Consider the following 21,417-nt stretch of genomic DNA (forward strand, 5'->3'; position numbering starts at 1 on the left):
CTGAATAGTTTTAGTTTACCATATGTCATACATATATTTTATATGCATGAGCCGTATCAGGCTCGGGAGACGCAATTTGGCCACCCCTGATATATGCAGTTTTCAAATGCATCTTGATCTGGATCAAAAACTATTCTTTCTAAAGGTGTGTATTTATGTGGTGTATTTAATTATGGCAAAGCACACTAGGGCTATCTGCCTAAGAGGAGGGATGCCTTTCGTGGAGAACTTTCTAAGGGAAACTGGCTCGTATACACGTTACACATGGGGAAAACCACGAAAACACCCGTGCAGCCAGCCCGTTCGCGGGATTCGAACCTCGGACCGAACTACCAGTGTTCAGCGACTTTACCGCTCGGCCGCTGGTGGGCCCTCTTTCTAAAGGAAACCCAAGGTTGAGTTTGTGATGGCAGAATTATAAATGAAGCGTGTAAACTCCACGTTTGCAAGGAAAGAAAATTTGGTGTAGCACTAGGGTGCCTGAGCAAAGAATATATATTGACGTTCTTTGGCCTGGGTCCAAGACCCTACCCCACATCGAATAATAGTGTAAACTCCACGTTGCCTATGTGTGGAAACACCAGGGTGAGGCTTTGTCACTGATGAATGAGAAAGTTCACTTCAGATTTTGTTGGTTCACAAGAAGTTTCTTTGACTGAAGAAATTTAGGGTTAATCTTTGGATTATGGTAACTTGGCGATTTTTTTGCGAAAATTTGGCGACTAACCCTGCTACAGCAACCTGCTAGTTTTTGTTTGGACGCCATTTTGTTTTCACGAAAAAAAGGCATGTTTTCTTTTTACTCAACATTTTTTTCCAACAATCTGCTAGCCGAATTACACTTATGCTAGAACTTTTATGGAACAAAAGTGCTTAATCATGACGAAGATTAGGTGCGAAATTGGGACAAAGTGCAGAATCGCCCACTGCTTGCCGCGTTTTTACGAATAGCACATACACGGTATCATCCATGTACACGTCGACCTATTTTCCCTTAAAAAAAACATCCCAGAATTGCACAAAAATGGCATTGCGCACACTTTTGACTATATCCATGTACACTGCTAAAGTCCTAGCTAGTAACCTTTATCGCCTTACCAAAATGTCGCCAAACTACCGGTTACCATATTCCAAAGATTAGCCAAATTTAGAAGTCCTAAAGCAAATCACACAGGGTAGATAGCTAACTAACAAAAATATTGTATAACAAAGTTAAGTAGAAGGCAAGCAGAGATAGCAAGGAGCATCGTGCAATGATTAACTATTAACATTTAAAAGATTCGCCATATTTCTTGATCTTCTCTTATGTAGAGGAAATAAAATGCGTAGAGGAATTAAAATATTCTTTTTTTTGCGTTCGGCCGGAAGCATCATCATAAATAAACAAATCAGAAGTGAGGTTTACAAAGGCCTTGGCTACTAGTGCCTATATCACCTTGGGTACCTGTCATGATTGTAAGGATAAATTATTACGAGTTCCATGAAATATTACGTGTCTTAAAACGAAAATTATTTCTAAAGACTTTTAACGATTAGTTTTTTTCTGTGCCAACGTTTTCTTTATTCCATTAATGAGATACATTCTGGTACGTCGGAGGTCATGTGATGTACGATTTACTAATGTAAACAAACAAGCTTGTGCTGTGGTAGATGTGTTGAAAATTCGGAAACTTTGTTTATTTTTAATTAGTTATGAAATTTGCATTTCATCTTTAATTATTATGGCATCTGTTAATTAACTGTTCATTCATTTGGTTAGTATAATTTCACATGCGTGTAACAAACCTACATCCTCGTCAACCAATGCTATTTTGATTCTCCTTTATTTTTCTCAACAGGCCGAGAGCTTTACAGCCGATTAAAAGTGCGAGGTATTATTGGCTCACCTTGTGTATATGAGGATAAGCATGAATCATAACAAATTATAGTACTACAAATATGTGCTGTTGCAGTACTACAGAGCATTGTGACAGACAATATCATGTGCATCACTAAAGCAAAACTGACAACTGGCAGTACTTCTTCTATATCAATAGCAAGTAGCAAACTATGTATGCGCAATGCCAATAATGCAAAGTATGATTATTATTTAACTTTCTCAATTCAAGTATTGGCCATTATGTTACAGCAGGTAATTTGATTTATTTTAAACTCTTTCATATAGAAAACAATATTAGTCTGTTCACCTTTTAAATCCATTCAAGACAATTATTTTATTGGTAAGATTTGTTAAGTGTCACATCAGATCTTAATAAATGGTCAAATTCCTTTTTCCAGTGACTTTAATAAAAGAACTAAAGTTGTAAGAAATTTAGCGAATTTTCAGTCACATCAAACATGCTAAGGAAATCTTGATTTGATACTGATCCCAATGCATAATTATACTTTAAATGAGTGAAGTCCACCAAAAGCTTGATGAAAGAATCATCAATAACTGATGATTATTTAAAGTAATTACAGCCTTAATGTAAAATGGTATTCAGGTCCCCGAGAACAAATTCTCTATTATCCACTATACTGCGGGGGGTGTCACTGTTACCAACAACTCATTGTTGTCTGCTTTTATACATAAAGGCAAGTTACATATTTATATAATTCTTTCTATAGCTAGAACATGTCAAAAATATATTGCTCACTTACAATGTATATATGAGACTTCAGATATACTACCAATATAAAATTTAACATCTTAAACAGAATTTAATGTAATAATTGAAATAAAAATTTTTAAGTTGTTTTTTCAGATAATGTTAAATAGAAAATTGTATGGATTTGCAAAACTGAGTTCGCTGTAATTCTAACTGTGAAATTAATAATTTTTTGGCCAAAGATATTTATTTTATTGTAGAAAGCGATTAAAAAATACTACATTTATGCGTATTGATTAAAACTTGATTATAACAGCCACATTATTAAAACACAACGTGATAAAATTAATAAAAAATTAGTGGTATATCATGTTCTATAGCATGGCAATTAATAAGAGAAAATTGGCTTGGTGTTAATGTTTTTGCAAATAAGGAAATCTTGCATGAATTCAACTATTTCAATAATTTAGAACAACTATTCATGAACTATTAACAAATATTTAATTTTAATGTTTACATTTTATGTTTGGAAAAAAATATTCAAGGTCTCGGGAACTTTTCAACTATTGTTATACACTTAAAATTCCTAATAAAGTAAAACATGAATATTGGTAAGTACTGTGCATCCCGTTAACTACTCATCGTATATGTCCCGTTTTTACTGCTCATCATAAAGTCGCCAAATCCCGTGTGCACCGGATACTAGGATTAAACCGGAAATTTATGAATCTTACCTCTTTTTCTGCAGAAATTTTCACAGCCGTTTTATAGTTGATTGTTTTCTTAATTTCTGTTTGAACACAGTTTGCTATAAGTACCTTACTATCTGGCATTACTTTAAAACAAATTCTATTCACATGTTTTTCCTTGAACAAAAGAAGACCTTTTTTATTAACATCAAGAAAAAAGAAATCACTTCCAAGAGTACTTTTTAATTTTTCGAAATAGCTGTAAATTTCTAAATTAGAAAAATAAATTACTTTTAGAGGCACATCTACTATAGACTCCAATGTAAACCGCGCACGTGGGGTGATTGTTGTTATTAAACCACGTGACCACTTTTTTCCTCTTCTTCTTTTGCGGAATGTATCTCATTTGTTTTGAGTTGTAGCTTTCGTTTTGGCTTCAGATGTAAACATAAATTAATTTAAATTTAAATGAAAGATTTGGAATCTTCTTTTTCAGAGTTCGGTATATGCTTCAGATCAGGGCAGGAAATATTTGTAATTAAAGTGTGCCAGGGATAAATAGAAGGGCTAGCTGATTTCTTTGTTCGACTCCTCGCCAACGCGAGCCTAATGGGGGGACGTAAGAGGCAATAATCTGACGTCACTGTGATGCCACCTGTCCTGATTTCCCGCGTTTAACACAGTAGTTTCATTGAGCTGCGAGACGATTTTCTAGAGGTTACATATCCCAAATTAATTTTAATAATATCTGTTTTCTAATAATGTATATATTTAAAATAATTTATATATATGTAATTTTAGTCAGTTTTTATTTTAAATTCTATATTGTAAAGTATCGTTTACGTAATATGGCTTTTTGCGCTGCAGTAACGTGCCGTAGCACTTACAGAAGTATGAAAGGATGAGATATTTTATTTCATGGGACCAAAGGATCCAAATGAGAGTTTGCTTTTGATGAAAGAATGGATACACAAATGTCAAAGAGAAGATTCTATTAATGTGAAGAGCGGAAAAGTCTGCAGCGAACATTTTCTATGCAGTGTTTATGAAGATATGAAAAATCGCTTGTTTGGATAGCCACAAAAAGAAACTGTTGAAATGGAATGCTGTGCCGAAAATAAATTATGATGACAATAATAAATCAAATTTTAATGATTTTGAAATAAAACTCACAAATGAAAATGTAGATCATCCTGAATGTTTAAGGATAAACAAGGATGCATTGATAATTTGAGAGAACAAAATAATAGCCTTAGAAAATTGTATTAAATTGTATTAAAGTATTGAAAAATAGAGAAAAGAAAAATATTAGAATGTTTGTTCAGCGACAAAGAAGGTGGACGGTATCTAGACAGAAATTGGTATCAGAAATTAAAATCTCAAATAGCGAAATTTGGGGGGGGGGAGCACAAATCGGAGAATTTGGAAAAATGTCTAAAGCCAATTTTTATAAAGACGCAGATTAATGCATTACTGAAAAAGAAGAAAAAAATCAGGTGGACTAATAAAAATATTTCACGTTGCATCGTCATAAGAGCTCGGTCATCTTAAAGATATGATTTTTGGAAAGAAAAAAAATTAAGAAAAAATTTGGAATATCTTTACCTAGTATTATAAAATTAAAGAAGTGGTGTTTATTTTATTTTTTAATATTTTTTTAAATTTTAGTGTGGTCCAAGAATTCAAAGTAATGTTCTTACTCTAAAGTAGGAAAGAGGCGAATATTTGTATTCTGTAGAAAAAATATGCGTTCTCAGTTTCGACGAAATGCACATAGATTGAAAACTCTGCTATGACTCTAAACTGGACTAAGTTGGTTCTTTTCAAAATGTGCAGTTTGTTTTAATCAGATGTCTCATTTCGCGCTCTGCCTAAAATTACTGAAAAACCGCGTTTTAGATAGAGGATTTGTTTTAGAAGATGTAACTGTTTTAAATTTTGATATTATTAAAGAGGTTTTAAATAGAGATTGAGAAGAAATCAAATTGTGTCACGAACTAAAACCAAATTATTTAATGGTCAAGGGAAGCGAGAGACAAAAAGTCGCTCCAGAGAAAGCATTATTTTCAAAAAGTACCGCAAAAGGTATACTCTACCCCACAGAAAATCAAAAAGCATCTGACTTCTATGAGTTAATCAATAATATCTTCGGTATTATGAATAGTACCAAAATAATACCAACAATAATAACAAGTATTTAACAAACTAATTTTGTTAAGTACTTGTTATTCTTATTGTATCCTTTGTAACTAATTATTGATTAGATTTTGTGCTAGATTAGCATTCTAGATAAAATATAATAGTGTAAAACATCAAAGTAATTGGCATAAAAAGACCTGCTTCCTTTACTCACACTTTTGAAAAATTAAATAACTGCTTTAGGTACTCTGAATAAAGCTATTTCGTCAAAATTAAGGTAACAATCTTATATACATTTATTTAATTGTAATATAGATATAAGTATAAATTACAAAATTATTTAAAAAATATCTATTATATTGAATCGGAAGAGAATTATAACAATGTAAAATTTACAATTAGGCAAAAAATCAAACGTAGGTTAGCAGAAATGTTGCCATATATGTCATATATGTTTAAACCTATGTCAATGTAAAGTCGTTTTTTGAGTAAATTTAAATAGCTACTATTATAGTTATCTTAGAAGCAATATAAAAATTCTCTCAGTTAGCATGCAAATAAAGAAATGATTAGAAATAAACGTGCATGAAATAAAAAAAACCCACAAATAAAAAAAAAAAAAAAACACGGAACTTTATGTTAAAAGAGTAGTACATTTTATCTATTTTTTTAAAATTGAGTAAGCATTATTAAATTCTTAATGGTTCAGTCTAAAATGCATAAAGCAGTAACATTGCCTCTTCCAAATTATAGCTATCTTTCACACACAGTTCATTTTAAATGCTGGTTCAAAAACGCTAATTTCCAAGCTGTGAATTATATTGGCGCGCTCAGTGTCATCATGGGTACGTCATCACTTCTCACTTTCTGCTTCAGGGGGAAAAGCTCTATGAGCTAGCCCTTCTCTTCTAAGTCCTGAAAGTGTACTATATTATTTCTTTCTTTTCTTTTCTCGGAACAATGATGATGTTCACAATCGTGCAGAAAGGCGTTGCATGGCAATGCACAACAGAAGTTTGTGTAAACTTTGAATTCAAATATTGAAACAGAGTGTCTGGAAGTGAATTCTCATACAAGAGAGCAGGAAAAAAAAAAAAAAAAAATATTTTATACTCTAAATTTAAAGGTAAAATGATTGAAGAAGCGAAAAAAGCAGGTATAGATGCGCCTGTTGAAGTGGAAAGCCAGTTTATTTTAAGATTACCGCCTACGCCTGCTGCTGCTTTAAGAGCAGCAGTGAGATCTGGTGTTATGAATTTAGAAGACAGACTCTCTATTCAATTAGAAGCTGATATGAGGAATTCTACAGTACAGTTTGATAAATGGACATTACCTGCAAAATTGTACGATTTGCCTACAATTATAGAATCATGTAAAACATTGGATCGTAAAATATTTTATAAAACAGCAGACATAAGCCAAATAATGATCGCTCATGAGGGAGATGCTGCGAAAAGCGATGAAGAAATTTCTCCTAAGAAAAAAGACAAAGATGCAAAGGATAAGAGGTATATTCTGCCCTATGGACTTACTCCTCCATTAAAGAATGTAAGGAAGAGAAGATTTCGGAAAACGCTAAAAAAGAAATATGTTGATTTTCCAGATGTTGAAAAAGAAGTTAAAAGACTTTTAAGAACAGATACTGAAGCTATAAGTGTAAGGTATGAGGTTGTGAATGCTGAAGATGAAAAATCCGATATCAAAAATAATGATGGTGTTGAGGGTCCATTATCCCTGGAAGAGAGAGAACTTAGTAATTCACAAGCTGCAGATGTTGCAGAATATGATATATTTGGTGAAGTTCTAAGCAGTTCAGAAGAGAGTGCTGAGGAAGATGATGTAAATGTTGTTGATGTTGCCGAGAAGCAGGCCAGTAGAAAGTTAGACAGTATCACTGAAGAACAGGAAAAGGGAGAAAATGTAGAGGAAATTAAATCTGATAAAGAAATAATCAATCTTTCAAATAGCATGCAGCTCAGTCCAGAGACTGCGGAGCAGTTCGAAGATCAGGAATATGGAAATGAAAATGACAGTATTGCTGTTTCACAGTTAGAATCAGCTACAGCGGGTGAGAATCTTGGTCAGTTATTGAAGGAACAAAAAACAGAAGAAGAGAGAATGGCACTTATGGAGAAGCTTGAGGAACTTGAACGTACTATTGCAGTCTTGCAAGATAACCGTAGACGACAGGAAGTAGAAATAATGAGTATAGAAAATCAAGCTCTCAAACAGAGGTTTCAAGCTAATATAAATCGCTTAATACAAAATGAGTATGAAATACAGATGGAATATAATGAGATATTTAGTATTCTTCAGGATAATTAAAAAGATTAGTGGCACTTCATATAATGAAGGGGAAGTATTAATATTTGTGACTCCTCATGAAATTTTGTAAGTAACCATGATATAAAAAATTTCCATGATCATTGTTAATAATTTGCATTTTAATAAATAGTAAAATCTTTCCTAATAATAAGTGATGGATTTTCAACATATTTGCAAAAAATTATAATTAATATTCATTTGTAATCTGTGCATTCTGTTTTTGTTCTGGGCCTCCATGAACAAATTTAAAATTTATTTTTATCGAACTTCCCGAAACTCATATATTATTTATGAATAAGTATATATATGTATGTGTATGTGTGTTAGTGTATATTTCTAATATATATTCATTTAATTGGTTTTACAAATTAAAATAATTCTGACTATGCATAAAACAAAATGAGTTTTGCATGATTTTTGATGATGCATGTTTATATGACTTTATTCTGTAAAGTAATGTTTTGACCTTGAGGAAATGCATGTCAGCTTTTTTTACTAATATAACTAGAAATGTCTTACTTTTGTATATGGCAAGTTTCGGTTGATCTTTACATTATGGTAACTTGTCGATTTTTTGGCGAAAATTTGGCAACCAACTCTCCTACAGCAACCCTCTATTTTTTTCTCCCCGCCGCCATTTTGTCTTCACGAAGTAAAGACATGTTTCTTTTCTTTTTATCTACTGAACACTTCTTCCAACAATCTACTAGCCGAATTACACTTATGCTAGAAATTTTATCAAACAAAACTGCTTAATCATGACAAATATTCACTGCAAAATTGGGAAAAAGTGCACAATACCATACTCCTTACGCGTTTTTCAAAATAACACATACACATAAACCATGTACACACAGACTTATTTTTACTTAAAAAAACATCCCAGAATTGCACAAAAATGGCATTGCGCACACTCTTCACAATATCCATGTACACTGCTTTTTTCTCATAAATTAGAAAAATTTCACGAAAATACATGACAATTTTCTCAATCTTTAAACCCGGTAAAAAGAACATATATGAAATTACCTGATCGCGAAAAAGTATTTACCCTTTCCAAATATGAACATTTCCACATATAAAATAAATAAAAAATCCAAAAACTTTTACCTCTAAATCATCTATTATATTATAAACGTCACCAACGAATTCATACCGCAACCATTACAAATACTTAGTGTCAGATATTTAAATTATTTCCATGCACGTTTACTTCAACTAAAACGTATACCAAATTCCTACACACATAAAATTCACAAAATAACTATCATTTCATTAAAATATAATTAAATTCAAAAACACTACTTAAAATATAAATGAGCACATACATTAAATTAATAAAAATTACCTTACAATCCTAATTACTTTAAACTAAATCATTGCTAATAAGAATTTTCCCAATAATACCAAATTCCTTTCCACCTTACATTTAGAACAATGCATAAAAATAATATCCTCAAATAATTAAAAATACTAACTTACCTAATCTTCTTCAGAATCTTGATTACGTGGCGGATACACTTTTCTAATTCATTCAATAAAATTGTTGAAAGATTTTTTCTGCGAATTTTTCCTCCATACTTCCACCGCTAAATAAAAAGCAAACTTCTCTTTATCACAATGCCTAAATACCCATTTCGAATTCACTTTAGTTAGGGCCATGGGATCCAAAAATTAACAAACACTGTTTCACACAATACAGAATAAAGCTAAATACAAAATTTCCAGATTTTTTCCCGATTTCCCCCCTTTTCCGATTAAAGAACCGTAATTCGTCCATTAATATCACATGACATATCCCATGATCTCTCATTTCCCTCACGCAAAATAATGCGTGATCGGAACTGAGTACTGCTCACATTATTACCAAAGTCCCAGGTAGTAACCTTTATCGCCTCCAAAATGTCGCCAAACTACCAGTTACCATATTGTAAAGATCAACACAAGTTTCTTGTTCCAAATATGAATTAAACTTTTAGAGTCGGTAAACATATATTTGTGAAGCAGTGGAAAAAATGAGAACAGTAAATAATCATAGCAAAATTTATTTTTTAAGATCTTGATATATAGTAACTTTGTTTTGAAGATATGTTTTGTACTATCAATAAATGTTTTACATCTGTCTTTTTTATACATTAAAAATATATAATCTTAGCGTTTGAAGATTATGATTTAAGAAATTCCGTGCAGTATTATGATTAATTAAATGCAAGATATATTCTTTAGATGCAAAATTTAATTTTTTTTCTTTTAATTCTAAACAAAGTCAGGAAAACAAAAATTTTATTACACATAAAATAACAGCATTTTTCTTTAACACTAGCAAAATTATCCTATATTTTGCTTGTTTTAACAGTTTGTGAAATTGGTATTCTACTTAATTTACCTCTTACAGTTCGGGAATTGCTTCATTTATATTCTTTAAACATTTCTTCATAATTTTGTTAAATACATGCCCTGTAGAAAATTGAATTTATCTGCAGATTTAAGATGAATTTTTTCCACTACTTCTGTTGAATTTAAATAAATTTTTATGAATTTTCTATTAATGGATGCTTGAAAATATCTTAAACCCCAAACATTGAGACTTATTTTTCATATATCAAATTGCTACATATATCTTTAAATCTTTTCTTAATCCTAATTGCTGCATACATTTTTAAATCAGATGTACTTTATTTTTCAAAATAATTAGTTTTTAAATTTAAGGATTGTGCATGAAAAATCTACCATGTTTTTACTGTCATACCTGCAGTTAGTGTGAAAGAGTGTTAGGTAAACCAGTGTATGTGATCTAATGCTTTTAGTCAGTTATTTAATTTTTAACTAAACTAAAACTGGTTGTTAGTATAATCATTTATTTTTCCCTCCATTTATTGCTTGTTTGAATTTAAAAGTAGCATTTTAGTAGTAACATCTAATAAATAAATCACTAAACATGGTAAATCGCATATTTCATGATTACTGAATATTAATCTCATTTGAGGTTTGCTGTATTGATAATTTTACTCATTTTGATAGTAGAGAAAATACATTTAAAAAATTTTTAAATATTTTTGCCTTTCAAAAAAAAAAAAAGGGGGGGGAGGGGACACTGCCTGACACTCCTGTAATGCTTGTCTTTTCTATAAAACCTGTGTCAGTCATATTAATTTTTGCCTCCTCTCAGAAAAAAAAGTAAAAAGAAAATCACACATTTTTTAAAATTTCTATTAATTTCACTCTTAAAATGGTTTGGATTATTTAAATCATGACAAAGAGATTTTAGAACTGCCTGGCTATGGAAAAGGAATGATTTTCTAAGGAACACTGTACCATGTTCATATTACATGTGAGGAAAGTACAGAGAATATATCAGAAGGCAAACTTGTCAATATTTTCTGGCTATAGCCACTAGGGAACTTCTTTTCTCCTTAAAATAGAATTTTTTAATTTTTAATTTCTTAGCATTTAGTAAGATGCAATGAATCCTGTTTCAGTTCTAGAGTTTATGTGAAAGCTCTTCATGCCAGATCTGTTACTGCACTGAATTAAAAATGCATTTGCTGTTTACTGTAAATCAGCTAAAACTTATGCTTTGCTTTTGCTTAAAAATCAAAGGATGATATTTTTCTTAAAATACTCAAATACTGTAAATAATAACCATCTTATATACTAAAGGTAAGATTTAGGAAATTCATTAAAAATAAATAAATGGAAAAAAAACTGAAAAGGCAGGTTTGCCATGCTACCTGGAAAACCGGGAAAAATTAGGGAATTTGAAAATTGACCAAAAAAGTTTTGAAATTTAAATATTTTAGTCAAAAATCTAGAAAAATCAAGGAATTTCATACAGCAATTAAAAAAAAAAAGCAATTTTTGCGCCGTTGGTTCTTGGTTAATGTTAATTGTATATCACATGAGCGATATTCGGTTTGCTGGCGTAGAGCCAATTTCGCAGCGCCAATCAAATTGTCTTTTAGAAAGGCAAAGCAAGTTTCCAGCATCTCTGGTTTCTAGTAACCTCAAGAATTCAGAGAATCACATGTGCATGTGCAGTGTATGTTGAGCGAAAGTAAATCCCACCATTCTTGTATAAAACAAAATTGTTTAAACCTTTTCTTCTTTCTTAAATGCCTTATTTGTCATTCTGCAGTAAAATAAAAAAATTAGTCATCTACGCTAACCATTTTATATATCCATATTCACCAAAATACCGTCGATTTTAATTCAGTTTTGTAATCCTTAAGTAATTTATTTTAATGTTATTCATATCATTTAATCTGTCCCCTCCCTTTAAACTTATTTATTATTAGTTAATGATACTTTCAAATTTCAGGCAATTTTCTCTGTCATACTTATAAAACTATTTCTAGCAGTATGATGACCAATCATCACAAAAATTTAGTGCACATATTTTTTACTTATGTATTCATTCCACTAAATAAATATAAAATACTTGAATTTGAAATATCATTAAATAGATTTCTTTCTTCCTTTAGCTGCAACATGTCTACAGAAAAGACATTTTTAATCCTGATTGTCCCGATTCTAATCTCAATCCTCTGTGGAGAAAACAGCAACTAACAAAGTTATAAAAGTAATAACATGTGTATGAAAGTATGATTTAAGGATATGTGTATATATATATACATATGTAATTAGAAAATTTTTGTATTTTCATGTGGTACCGTAATTAATTTAAGGTCAGCACAGCCAACGCGCATTATGCAGATAGCCTGGAATTTTCTTAAAACACACCTGAAAAACCTGGAAAAGTCAGGGAATTTTATTCTCCTGTTTGAGTGGCAACCCTATGAAAGGCTTCAGATTTTAATGGTCGTCAAAAGCATTTGTTAAGGTTTTTTATGCTCTGGCTGAACTCACAGTCTACCAGTCAGCTTTTGCACTCACTTCTGCTAGCTTTTTTTTTTTTTTTTTTTTCATTTTAGCTGTATTATTTATTATACATTATTTTCTTCACAATGATGCCACATACAGTTCAATAGCAAAATCACAAAATTTTTAAAAGCAGCATACTTTTGTAATTCCCGATGCAGTGTGAAGTGTTGGCATGCAGTTATATATGAGTATATTTTTTTAAGTCTTTTCTCATATCATCATATCATATCAATGTTCAGTTTTCTTAGTCATCATAGCTATGCCACATGAAATTCAGTTCAATAGCAAAATCCCTAAGTATTTAAAATAGCATATCTTTAGAATTCCCAATAAAATATCAGAGGTTGCCATTCATATTTTTATAGTTGCTATATTATTTCTTTAAAAGCTAACCATTTGCCTGATTTGCCTAACATAGCTATCATCAAAAAGAAAAAGTATGTAATCATTTCAATGAGTTCAGCTATTATAAGTTCATAAAAATATTAAATATTCCTTATAAATAACATATCATGATTTTAATGCATCTCTTTATTTAAAGCAATCACATTAAAAATAGAAAAAAATATTCTTAAAAATTGTTTATTGCTTTTAAATTTCTTAGTTTATTACTCAATAATATTGCCAGATTTGAATATTATTGAGATATTTGAATAGACATTACTGAATGGCAATCATTTATTGATGAGGCTCTACTGAATGGCAACAAGCTGAAGATAAAATTATTTTATTTCTGGCTGCAGAAGCACATTTCTTTCATAGAGCAGAGTTTGTTATTTAAAACTGTAAGTTAAATATTTTTAATTTTTCCAAATGGCAGTAGTCTCGAGCACTGGAGATAAAAATGTTTTATTTAGAAGATTGCTGCCCTGCTCGCTTTCAAGTCAACAAATTTGTAATTAAAATTTCATTTAAGTTTTACAAAATAAATAATAAAACATATTAAAAATTCAAGCTTTCAGGTGCACATGTTTGGGTGGAGGACTAAATTATGTAAAATACCATCATTTACTCGTCATTAAAATACTCTATATACCATCGTTAAAATTATATCATAAAATAAAAATAATCTTGGTTGTGTGTAGCTGAAATTTTGAATAAGATTTAACTAATTTAATTAATTGCACAACACCTATATGCAAGCTGGCCACTGTTTAAAAATGAAAATACAGAAATATTCATAAGGTTGTCCTGCCAGATGCTTAAACCTTTATGCAGATATTCCCGCTAAAAAAAGTGCTTTGTAAAAGGATGCAATAATTATTATGTAACTAGAAACTAATCTGCATAAGGATGTAGGCTCTTTTATGCCAAGAGCACTCATAAAGGTTTTTTTTTCTTTCCATATGAAAGCTGATTTACACAATGGTGCCGATACCATTATGAAGCAGTCCCAATTATAAGTAGTGTGTGAAATTTTAGAACCATCCTTTTATTTAGTAGATTTAAAATATGCATGTTACATAGGTGTATGAATTCTAAAATTTTACAGTTCTAGTTTTTAAATGCAGGAAATACAAAATAGTGCTAATTTTATTTATTGATAAAATTTCCTTTAGGCATCTTGCTCACAACTTATTCATATTGACTGCAATGTATGTGCTTTATAATAATATATATTATTATGCTTAGTTATTGCATTATATTTGATTCATGCACAGTCCAATTTTCGTTGTTTCTTTGAATGATAATTAATCCATTGCATTTATGCAACTTTCACCAAAATGAAGAGTAGGAATAAAAGGTAAGCATCTGAACTATCTCTTGCATTATTTTCTTATTTTTTAATAATATTTTTCTTTTTCAAATACAGTACAAAGTCTTTAATCCAGACTTCAAAACTGCAAAGTTTCTGCGAATGCGTAAACACATGTGCGTTTACGCATGCGCATAATACCTTTATGCATGCGCGTTTAATGTATAACGGACAGTATAAGCTAGGCTAAAATGATCTAATTATCTATTTCAGTTAATGTTGCAGATTGTGTTGTTCCTTAATCTTCTAATTGGATCTGGCTTTTTTTTTTTTTTTTTTTTTTTTTTTTTTTTGAGTTTCTGATTCTGGAGCTGCTGAAGGATCTACAAAGTGAAAGCTTGTTTCGATGTCAATGAAACAAAAAGTGGGACTGCTGAAAAAAATGGATAAAGGCGTGAAGAAAGTGACAGAGAGGTTAGTGAAAACGAAAAAATTTCGATTGATAAGTTAGTCGGTATTCTCGGCACAGCAATTACAGGACTTGAACAGTGAAACTTTGTAACTGAACAAGAAATTATGTCCGTTTATAGAATTAAAGAGAAAGTATTAGCACATAAAATGAAGCAACTTAAACAACTTGCATTGAAAGAAATGTTTAATAAAGTAAACAAATAAATATTGAGCTTTTTTATATAAATTTTGATACCCTTTAGATCATAATTGCTATGTATTTCATAAATTACAGTTTCATACTTTTAATTTAATAATTTCTGCATGCCATCTTACTAGATTTAAATTGATGATCTATAATCCAGAATCGCAGAAGTCCCAATGAGTCCGGATTAAAGACTTTGTACTGTAATAAATTGCTAAATTTATATCAAGCTGAATCAGCAAATTTAAAATATGATATAAATCAATATACATAAGAAAACATAAATATGTTAGAATCTTTGTAATATAAATATTATTTTTTATAATTCATAACATTATTTTCTAATATTCACTTATATTATTGTATATATTGTATTACAGTGTTTGCTTTTAGTAGTTTGGTAGAAAAGAGGTCTGTTATTTCATAAAATATTTCTTTTACACTTGAAATATATCTAGATAAAGTATTAGTTTAAAAAAAAAAAAAAAATCTTTTGCTTTGATACAAGAAGTAGATTCTGAGAAAGCTGATTTGTGTTTGCCTAAGCAGATGACATGGATCATTAAATAGAAAGCAGTGGTCATCATAATAATCAATCATTTAAATAACAACTACATATTCTATATGTTCAGCTTGAAGTTCTTGCAAATGAAGATAATGGAATTGATGAAAAAATGTATAATAGAAAACAAAAATCTAAAAAAAATATATTATTATTATTTAATTTTTTAATGATAGAGAAACAAAAATTCTAGATATCCTATTAGCTCCATAAATAATATTGCAATGCAAAAAATTCACTGTTTCTCTGTGTAGAAAAATTGTTCAATGAATCAGCAATGAAAATTTATACTGATATTTTCAGCTTGTTTTTTATGTTTCAAAAAAGTTCTAGAAAATAACTAGTGCTGTGGAATTATTTTACCTGCTTCATATTTGTGCTTTAGAAAAAAAGCTTTCTTTGATTTCGACTACTGTTTTAAGCTCTCTGATTTAATTGGAAACTGTGTTTAGAACATTATGACTACAAACTTCCTGCAGGTGACTGGTGCAAGAGATGAAGAGCTGGTGCTAGGCCGTTTTCACTGCCTGATGCAATCACTTCCACCCAGTAACTACCCAAATTTCGCTGCCCAGTGTAGCTGCAATTGTTGGACACACTGTGGTGCTGGCCCTGAACAGATGTTAATTCTGTTCATCAGTTTATTGAAAATCAGTCAGAGTTCTGACATATCCATTTCACAGTGCATTATACAGTTATAGTATCCTTTCAGACTACAGCATTCATTTCTAATCTTCATACTTTTAACATAGGTTGTGGGAAAGCATAGAATGGTTATCTGCCTAAGGGAATATATGTCTTTGTCAAGAATCTTTTAAAGGAAAACTGGTTCATATTCGCATTACACATGGGGAAAACGGCTAAAGCCTTCCATGCAGCCAGCTCTTTCACCTGGATTAAACACTCAGAACTACTACAGTAGTCTTTAGCCACCTAGCAACTGATGGGGCTGCCATTTATTATGTGAGAGTAAAGGAGGTCTCCTTTTGGATGTAAATTATGTCATGTGTTTTAACCTTTTTGTCTGGCTTAGTAGCTGAGAACAACTTCGGGCAAAATTGCCCTGTTTAGATGAATTTCTGTTAGACAAAAAGTTTATAAAGTAAACTTATTGCATCACTATAAAATTTTATTGCTTAATATAGATGGAGCTTTCGAAGTATTAAAAGCAGAAATTTCTTCTAGTATTCAGCCAGGTCTAATTACCAACATTCAATGGCTTTGATCAGCAGCTACTGGTGAGGTTGATTTTTTTAAAATAGGTATTTCAAGGTCCCAGCTTCCTTCCTGATTATAACTATGAAATATGTCATAATCCTGACATTATACTAATTTTGTTTGGGAATACATCATACTAATTTCATTCAAAGTATATTTAAGTCATTCATTATCAGTGTGTTTTATTCTTTCGCTAATGTTCTTATGCCGACACATATCCCAATAATATGCTAAAATAGGCATCTTAATTTTTCTTCTGGTATATGCAGTGTTATTGTTTAACTGATTGGGAATAAGACAACCTCTTTTTTAACTAAGTTTCATAATTTTATATAAATACAATTCATAATTGATTCCGTTTAAGAATAGAATTGAGGTTTAAACTTAAGTTTGCTATATAAATAGCTAATAATGCTATTGCTTCAAATCATATTTAATTGCATTGAAACTTATTCATTTAATTAAAATAAAATATGTAAAATAAATTAACTTCTAAAGTTTAGTAATTTATCCAGCTTGTTTTTTATTTCTAATTTGATACATTGTGTGAAAAATTATTGAATTGGTACAAGCTTTCATATTCTATTGAGTGAAAGTATTAGATTTTTATCAATGATTTTTTAATTAACATGAATTAATTTTTGTAACAGCCTTTATTAAAGTTACTTCTCTGGCATGTGAATCACCACTGCATATTATTTAAAAACTAAAAAGTAAAATTTGAATACACAGTGAACCACTTATTTCAACATACAATAAAACACTTGTTTTCATATTTCTCATTTCCATGTTGTGTTTTGTTTGCCCAACTAGTAAAGTATTTTCATTTGTATCTTGAACCTGTATAGATGAATTCAATTAGATGAATTTGAAATTCAGTTTGATAGAAATGAGTTAGATGGAAGGACAATTTGAACCAGAGAGAGAATATAGAATGGGATGTGTTGATAGATGCCCCATTTCTGTGCCAGTTGATAAACACACTTTAGTCAACTGCTATTTGTCCTTTGTCTGTTTTTTAAACCAAACGTAGAAGTCTAGAAAATGAAAGGCAATCTTATTAAAATATAATACTGACATTTTGAAAAATTTTGATTAAGAATATGACATTAACAAAAACCCAATTATCCAAAACCTCAGTATTCCTACATCAGTGCTCAAAACAATTGTTTTTGCTGAAAGAAAAACAGAACAGCAGCTTGAAGAAAATCAGCTTAGAAGATGTTAAGGTTGATAATGTTTTGAGACTAAGAATGTTTTGCTGAATTATACCATGTATAAAATACTCAGTTGAATGTGCGCTAATGAAGAAAGCAACAGAAATAGCATTACAACTGAATGTGAAGTAAGCCTGTTTTTCAGTTGGTTGGTAGCATAAATTTAAATTCCACCTCTGAATCTCATGTCAAATCATAAATGAAGAATACTAAAATTGCAAAATAAATCTGCTATCCTAGGTTATGTGTTTAAAACTAGTTCAAGAAGTTATTTAATAAAATGTTAGATATTAACTGAAAAACATTTTTAACACTGATGAAACCAGTCTGTTCATTCACTTCATGCATCCAAGAGCCTTGGAACTTAAAGGAAATCATTGCAATGGAGTGAGGAAAAGCAGAGATTTTCTCACATTTATTTTACTATAAGCAGATATAAATTTTACTATATGAGGAATAAAAAAGGTGTTACAGTACAAAGTCCATAATCCGGACATCCATTATCCGGAATGAGAATCTCTAAAAGTGACGATCATGACAAAGTGAGGATAGAATGGGTCGGTGTCGCAGCGAGGGAATGCTATTGACGAGTCCAATGCTAATGGCTCAAGCCAAAATATTTCATGAAGATGAACTTAAACACAGAGTGCACATATTCGACAGGTTGGTTAACCAAATTTAAAAATCGCCATGGTATAAGACAATTAAAAATTTCAGGTGAAAAAGCTTCAGCTGATACTGAAGCTGTTGAATTCATTGAACTCATTACTAGTGAACAATTATCTCCAGAACAAATTTACAACGCTGATGAAACTGGTCTTTTCTGGCAATATCTACCACGAAATACCTTGGCAACCTCCACAGAAAACGTTCCAACTGGTGGCAAAGATTCTAAAGCGAGACTAACAATTTTTGTGTGTGATATTTCTGCAGGAATGCAGAAGTGCAAACTTTTCGTAATCAGAAAACATGCATGACCTCGAGCATTTAAAGGAGTCACGATTTCCCCGTTATATACCACACATATAAAAGAGCATGAATGACACAAGCGTTGATGAATGATTGGTTTGAAAATCATTTTATACCCGAGGCTCAGCAGCATTTGAATTCGGTTGGTTTACCTGATGACTCAAAAATAGTCCTGATTGTTGACAACTGTTTGGCGCATACTTTACTTAAAGTTTTAGTGAAAGATAATGTATCCATATTATTCTTCCCTCCAAATTGTACATTTATCATTCAGCCTATGGATATGGGAATAGTGCACGCACTGAAAGGCAAATATAAAGTAGCATTTTAAAAAATCTATGTTAAATTTCTTGAACAATGGCAAGACTATTCAGACTTTTTGAAATTTTTTCGCATAAAGTCTGCTGTGTGGAACATCACAAGATTGTGGGAGGATGTGTCTCCAGATATGTTAAAAAATGCTTGGCATAATTTATGCCAGCTACCATATTTCATGGTGAGGACGATGAAGATGATAGCCGCGAATTTGAAGCTTTTTGGACATTGCAAACTAAAGGTGAAATTTTTCAGTTATTGGATTTTGTAAAGAAATGTGTAATAAATGAAGATAATATAACAGAAGTTTTTCATTGTGATGACAATGCCCAAATCATCAATCAATTAACGGACGGCGAAATCTGTAGAATGGTTCCAGATACAGAAAATACCGCTTCTGATAGTGAAGAATGTGACAGAGAGGTTATTGAAAACAAAAAAATTTTGATTGACAAGTTAGTCGGTATTATCGACACAGCAATTACAGGATTTGAACAGTGGAACTTTGTAACTGAACAAGAAATTATGTCTGTTTATAGAATAAAAGAGAAAGTATTAGCATAAAAAACGAAGCAACTTAAACAACTTACTTTGAAAGAAATGTTTAATAAAGTAAGCAAATAAAAATTAAGCTTTTTTTTTTTCGTAAATTTTGATACCCTTTAGATCATAATTGCTCTTTATTTCATAAATTATGGTTTCATATTTTTAATTGTATAATTTCTGCATGCCATCTTACCAGATTTAAATTGATGATCTATAATCCGGAATCGCCGAAGTCCCGATGAGTCCGTATTACGGACTTTGTTCTGTACTTCTATAGAAAAAGTGCAGAAATCAAGATGTAAAATCTTGCTACTATAGTATGAAGTGAATAAAGATTGTGGATGGCTACGTTTGTTTGTACAAAATAGCTCGAGAGATTGGTCAAAAGGCAGACAAAACCAAGCATAATTTTTTCCATGGATCAATAAACTACCCATCCTATAACCAATTGAATCTTAAAAAATGTTCTATCTTCCCACTCTCCCAGCTGTATCAAATTCACAAATTTGGGTATAATCAAGAATTTTTCAAATCATCCTTCACAAGATTTTCTACAGGGCATTCTCAGATGAAAGATGAATGTCCTCAAGACTATAAATATGATCTATCTGCTTTTGATTCAAGAAAAATCAAAAACCGTTGAAACTTTCTACCAAAGGAAGGTTTTTTAAACTTAGAATCAGGCAAAATTGTCCAGTTGTGATCTGATTTGTGATATAGAAAAAGGTAGCAAACACTACCTTTGAGAAATATTAAAACTGAATTAAATTAATAAATTAAATGAATATGCTAAATAGTGTTGCCAATCTAAAGGCATAAAAAATTATGCATGTATGATTAATTGCCTGAAAACAGATTTTCGAATGAGCATTTATTTACATAGTGGTAAAGAAGAACAAAGAATTAATCCTAGCTTTTTTGAAAAATGTAACATTCTTAGTTCCATGGATAATAAAATCATTAAAATCCAAAATTTGGAAAGCCTTATATTAATTTAAGTCTCTAAGGGAGGAGCTATGGAAGTGGTGTCATCTTTTGGCAGTGAGAGAATAATACATTGCCACTAGTACACTTAACTTTTATGTTTTTTGTTTGCTACAAGTGGGAAAACTCTTAAAAAAATGAATTAAATTATTGTATTTTGTCCAACAGATACAAAACAAACAACATGTCAAAGAACATTTTAATTTTTTTTCTTTGAAAAAATATTAAAATTTTCATTTATGTTAAATTATTTCTAACAAAAAATTGTATTTATTCAAGATAGATAATTAAAAGATATATAATCATGACATTAAATAAAAAATGTATAACATTTAAAATAAAATTATTTTTTATTTAAAATTTTGTAGTTATGTATCTTCAAATTCTTGCACTTTTAAAAATTAAACATTTGAACAATTTGTAATGCAGATAATACTTTAAGCAAGGTAACAGTAAGCATAAAAATTCTAGTGCTAAAATATACATATCACATATCTTAAATTTTAATTATGCATCTCATTTATGTATAACATGTCTTGAAAGACATATAAACAGTTCTTTATCATATGTATTGCATGGATTTTGATCTTTTAATTTAGCATTTTAACTACCATGTTCTCCCTTATTTTGTGC

General features: G+C 30.6%; 1 protein-coding gene across 1 annotated transcript in view; it reads left to right on the forward strand.

The window, feature by feature from the left end:
- The first annotated feature begins 6,367 nt into the window (after nucleotides 1-6,367).
- The window catches only part of LOC118187712 (transcription initiation factor TFIID subunit 7-like), a 31,921-nt gene continuing 16,871 nt past the window's right edge, over nucleotides 6,368-21,417 (forward strand). Inside the window, exons 1-2 of the mRNA XM_085814532.1 lie at nucleotides 6,368-7,807; nucleotides 12,223-14,792. Coding sequence (XP_085670658.1) covers nucleotides 6,548-7,741 — 1,194 coding nt within the window. The 5' untranslated portion in view covers nucleotides 6,368-6,547 and the 3' untranslated portion in view covers nucleotides 7,742-7,807; nucleotides 12,223-14,792. The remainder of the gene's footprint in view (nucleotides 7,808-12,222; nucleotides 14,793-21,417) is intronic.

This window comes from Stegodyphus dumicola, chromosome 4 (assembly GCF_044657685.1).
Source record: "Stegodyphus dumicola isolate Sdum_Otavi_A_Nest chromosome 4, ASM4465768v1".
Lineage (NCBI taxonomy): Eukaryota > Metazoa > Arthropoda > Arachnida > Araneae > Eresidae > Stegodyphus > Stegodyphus dumicola.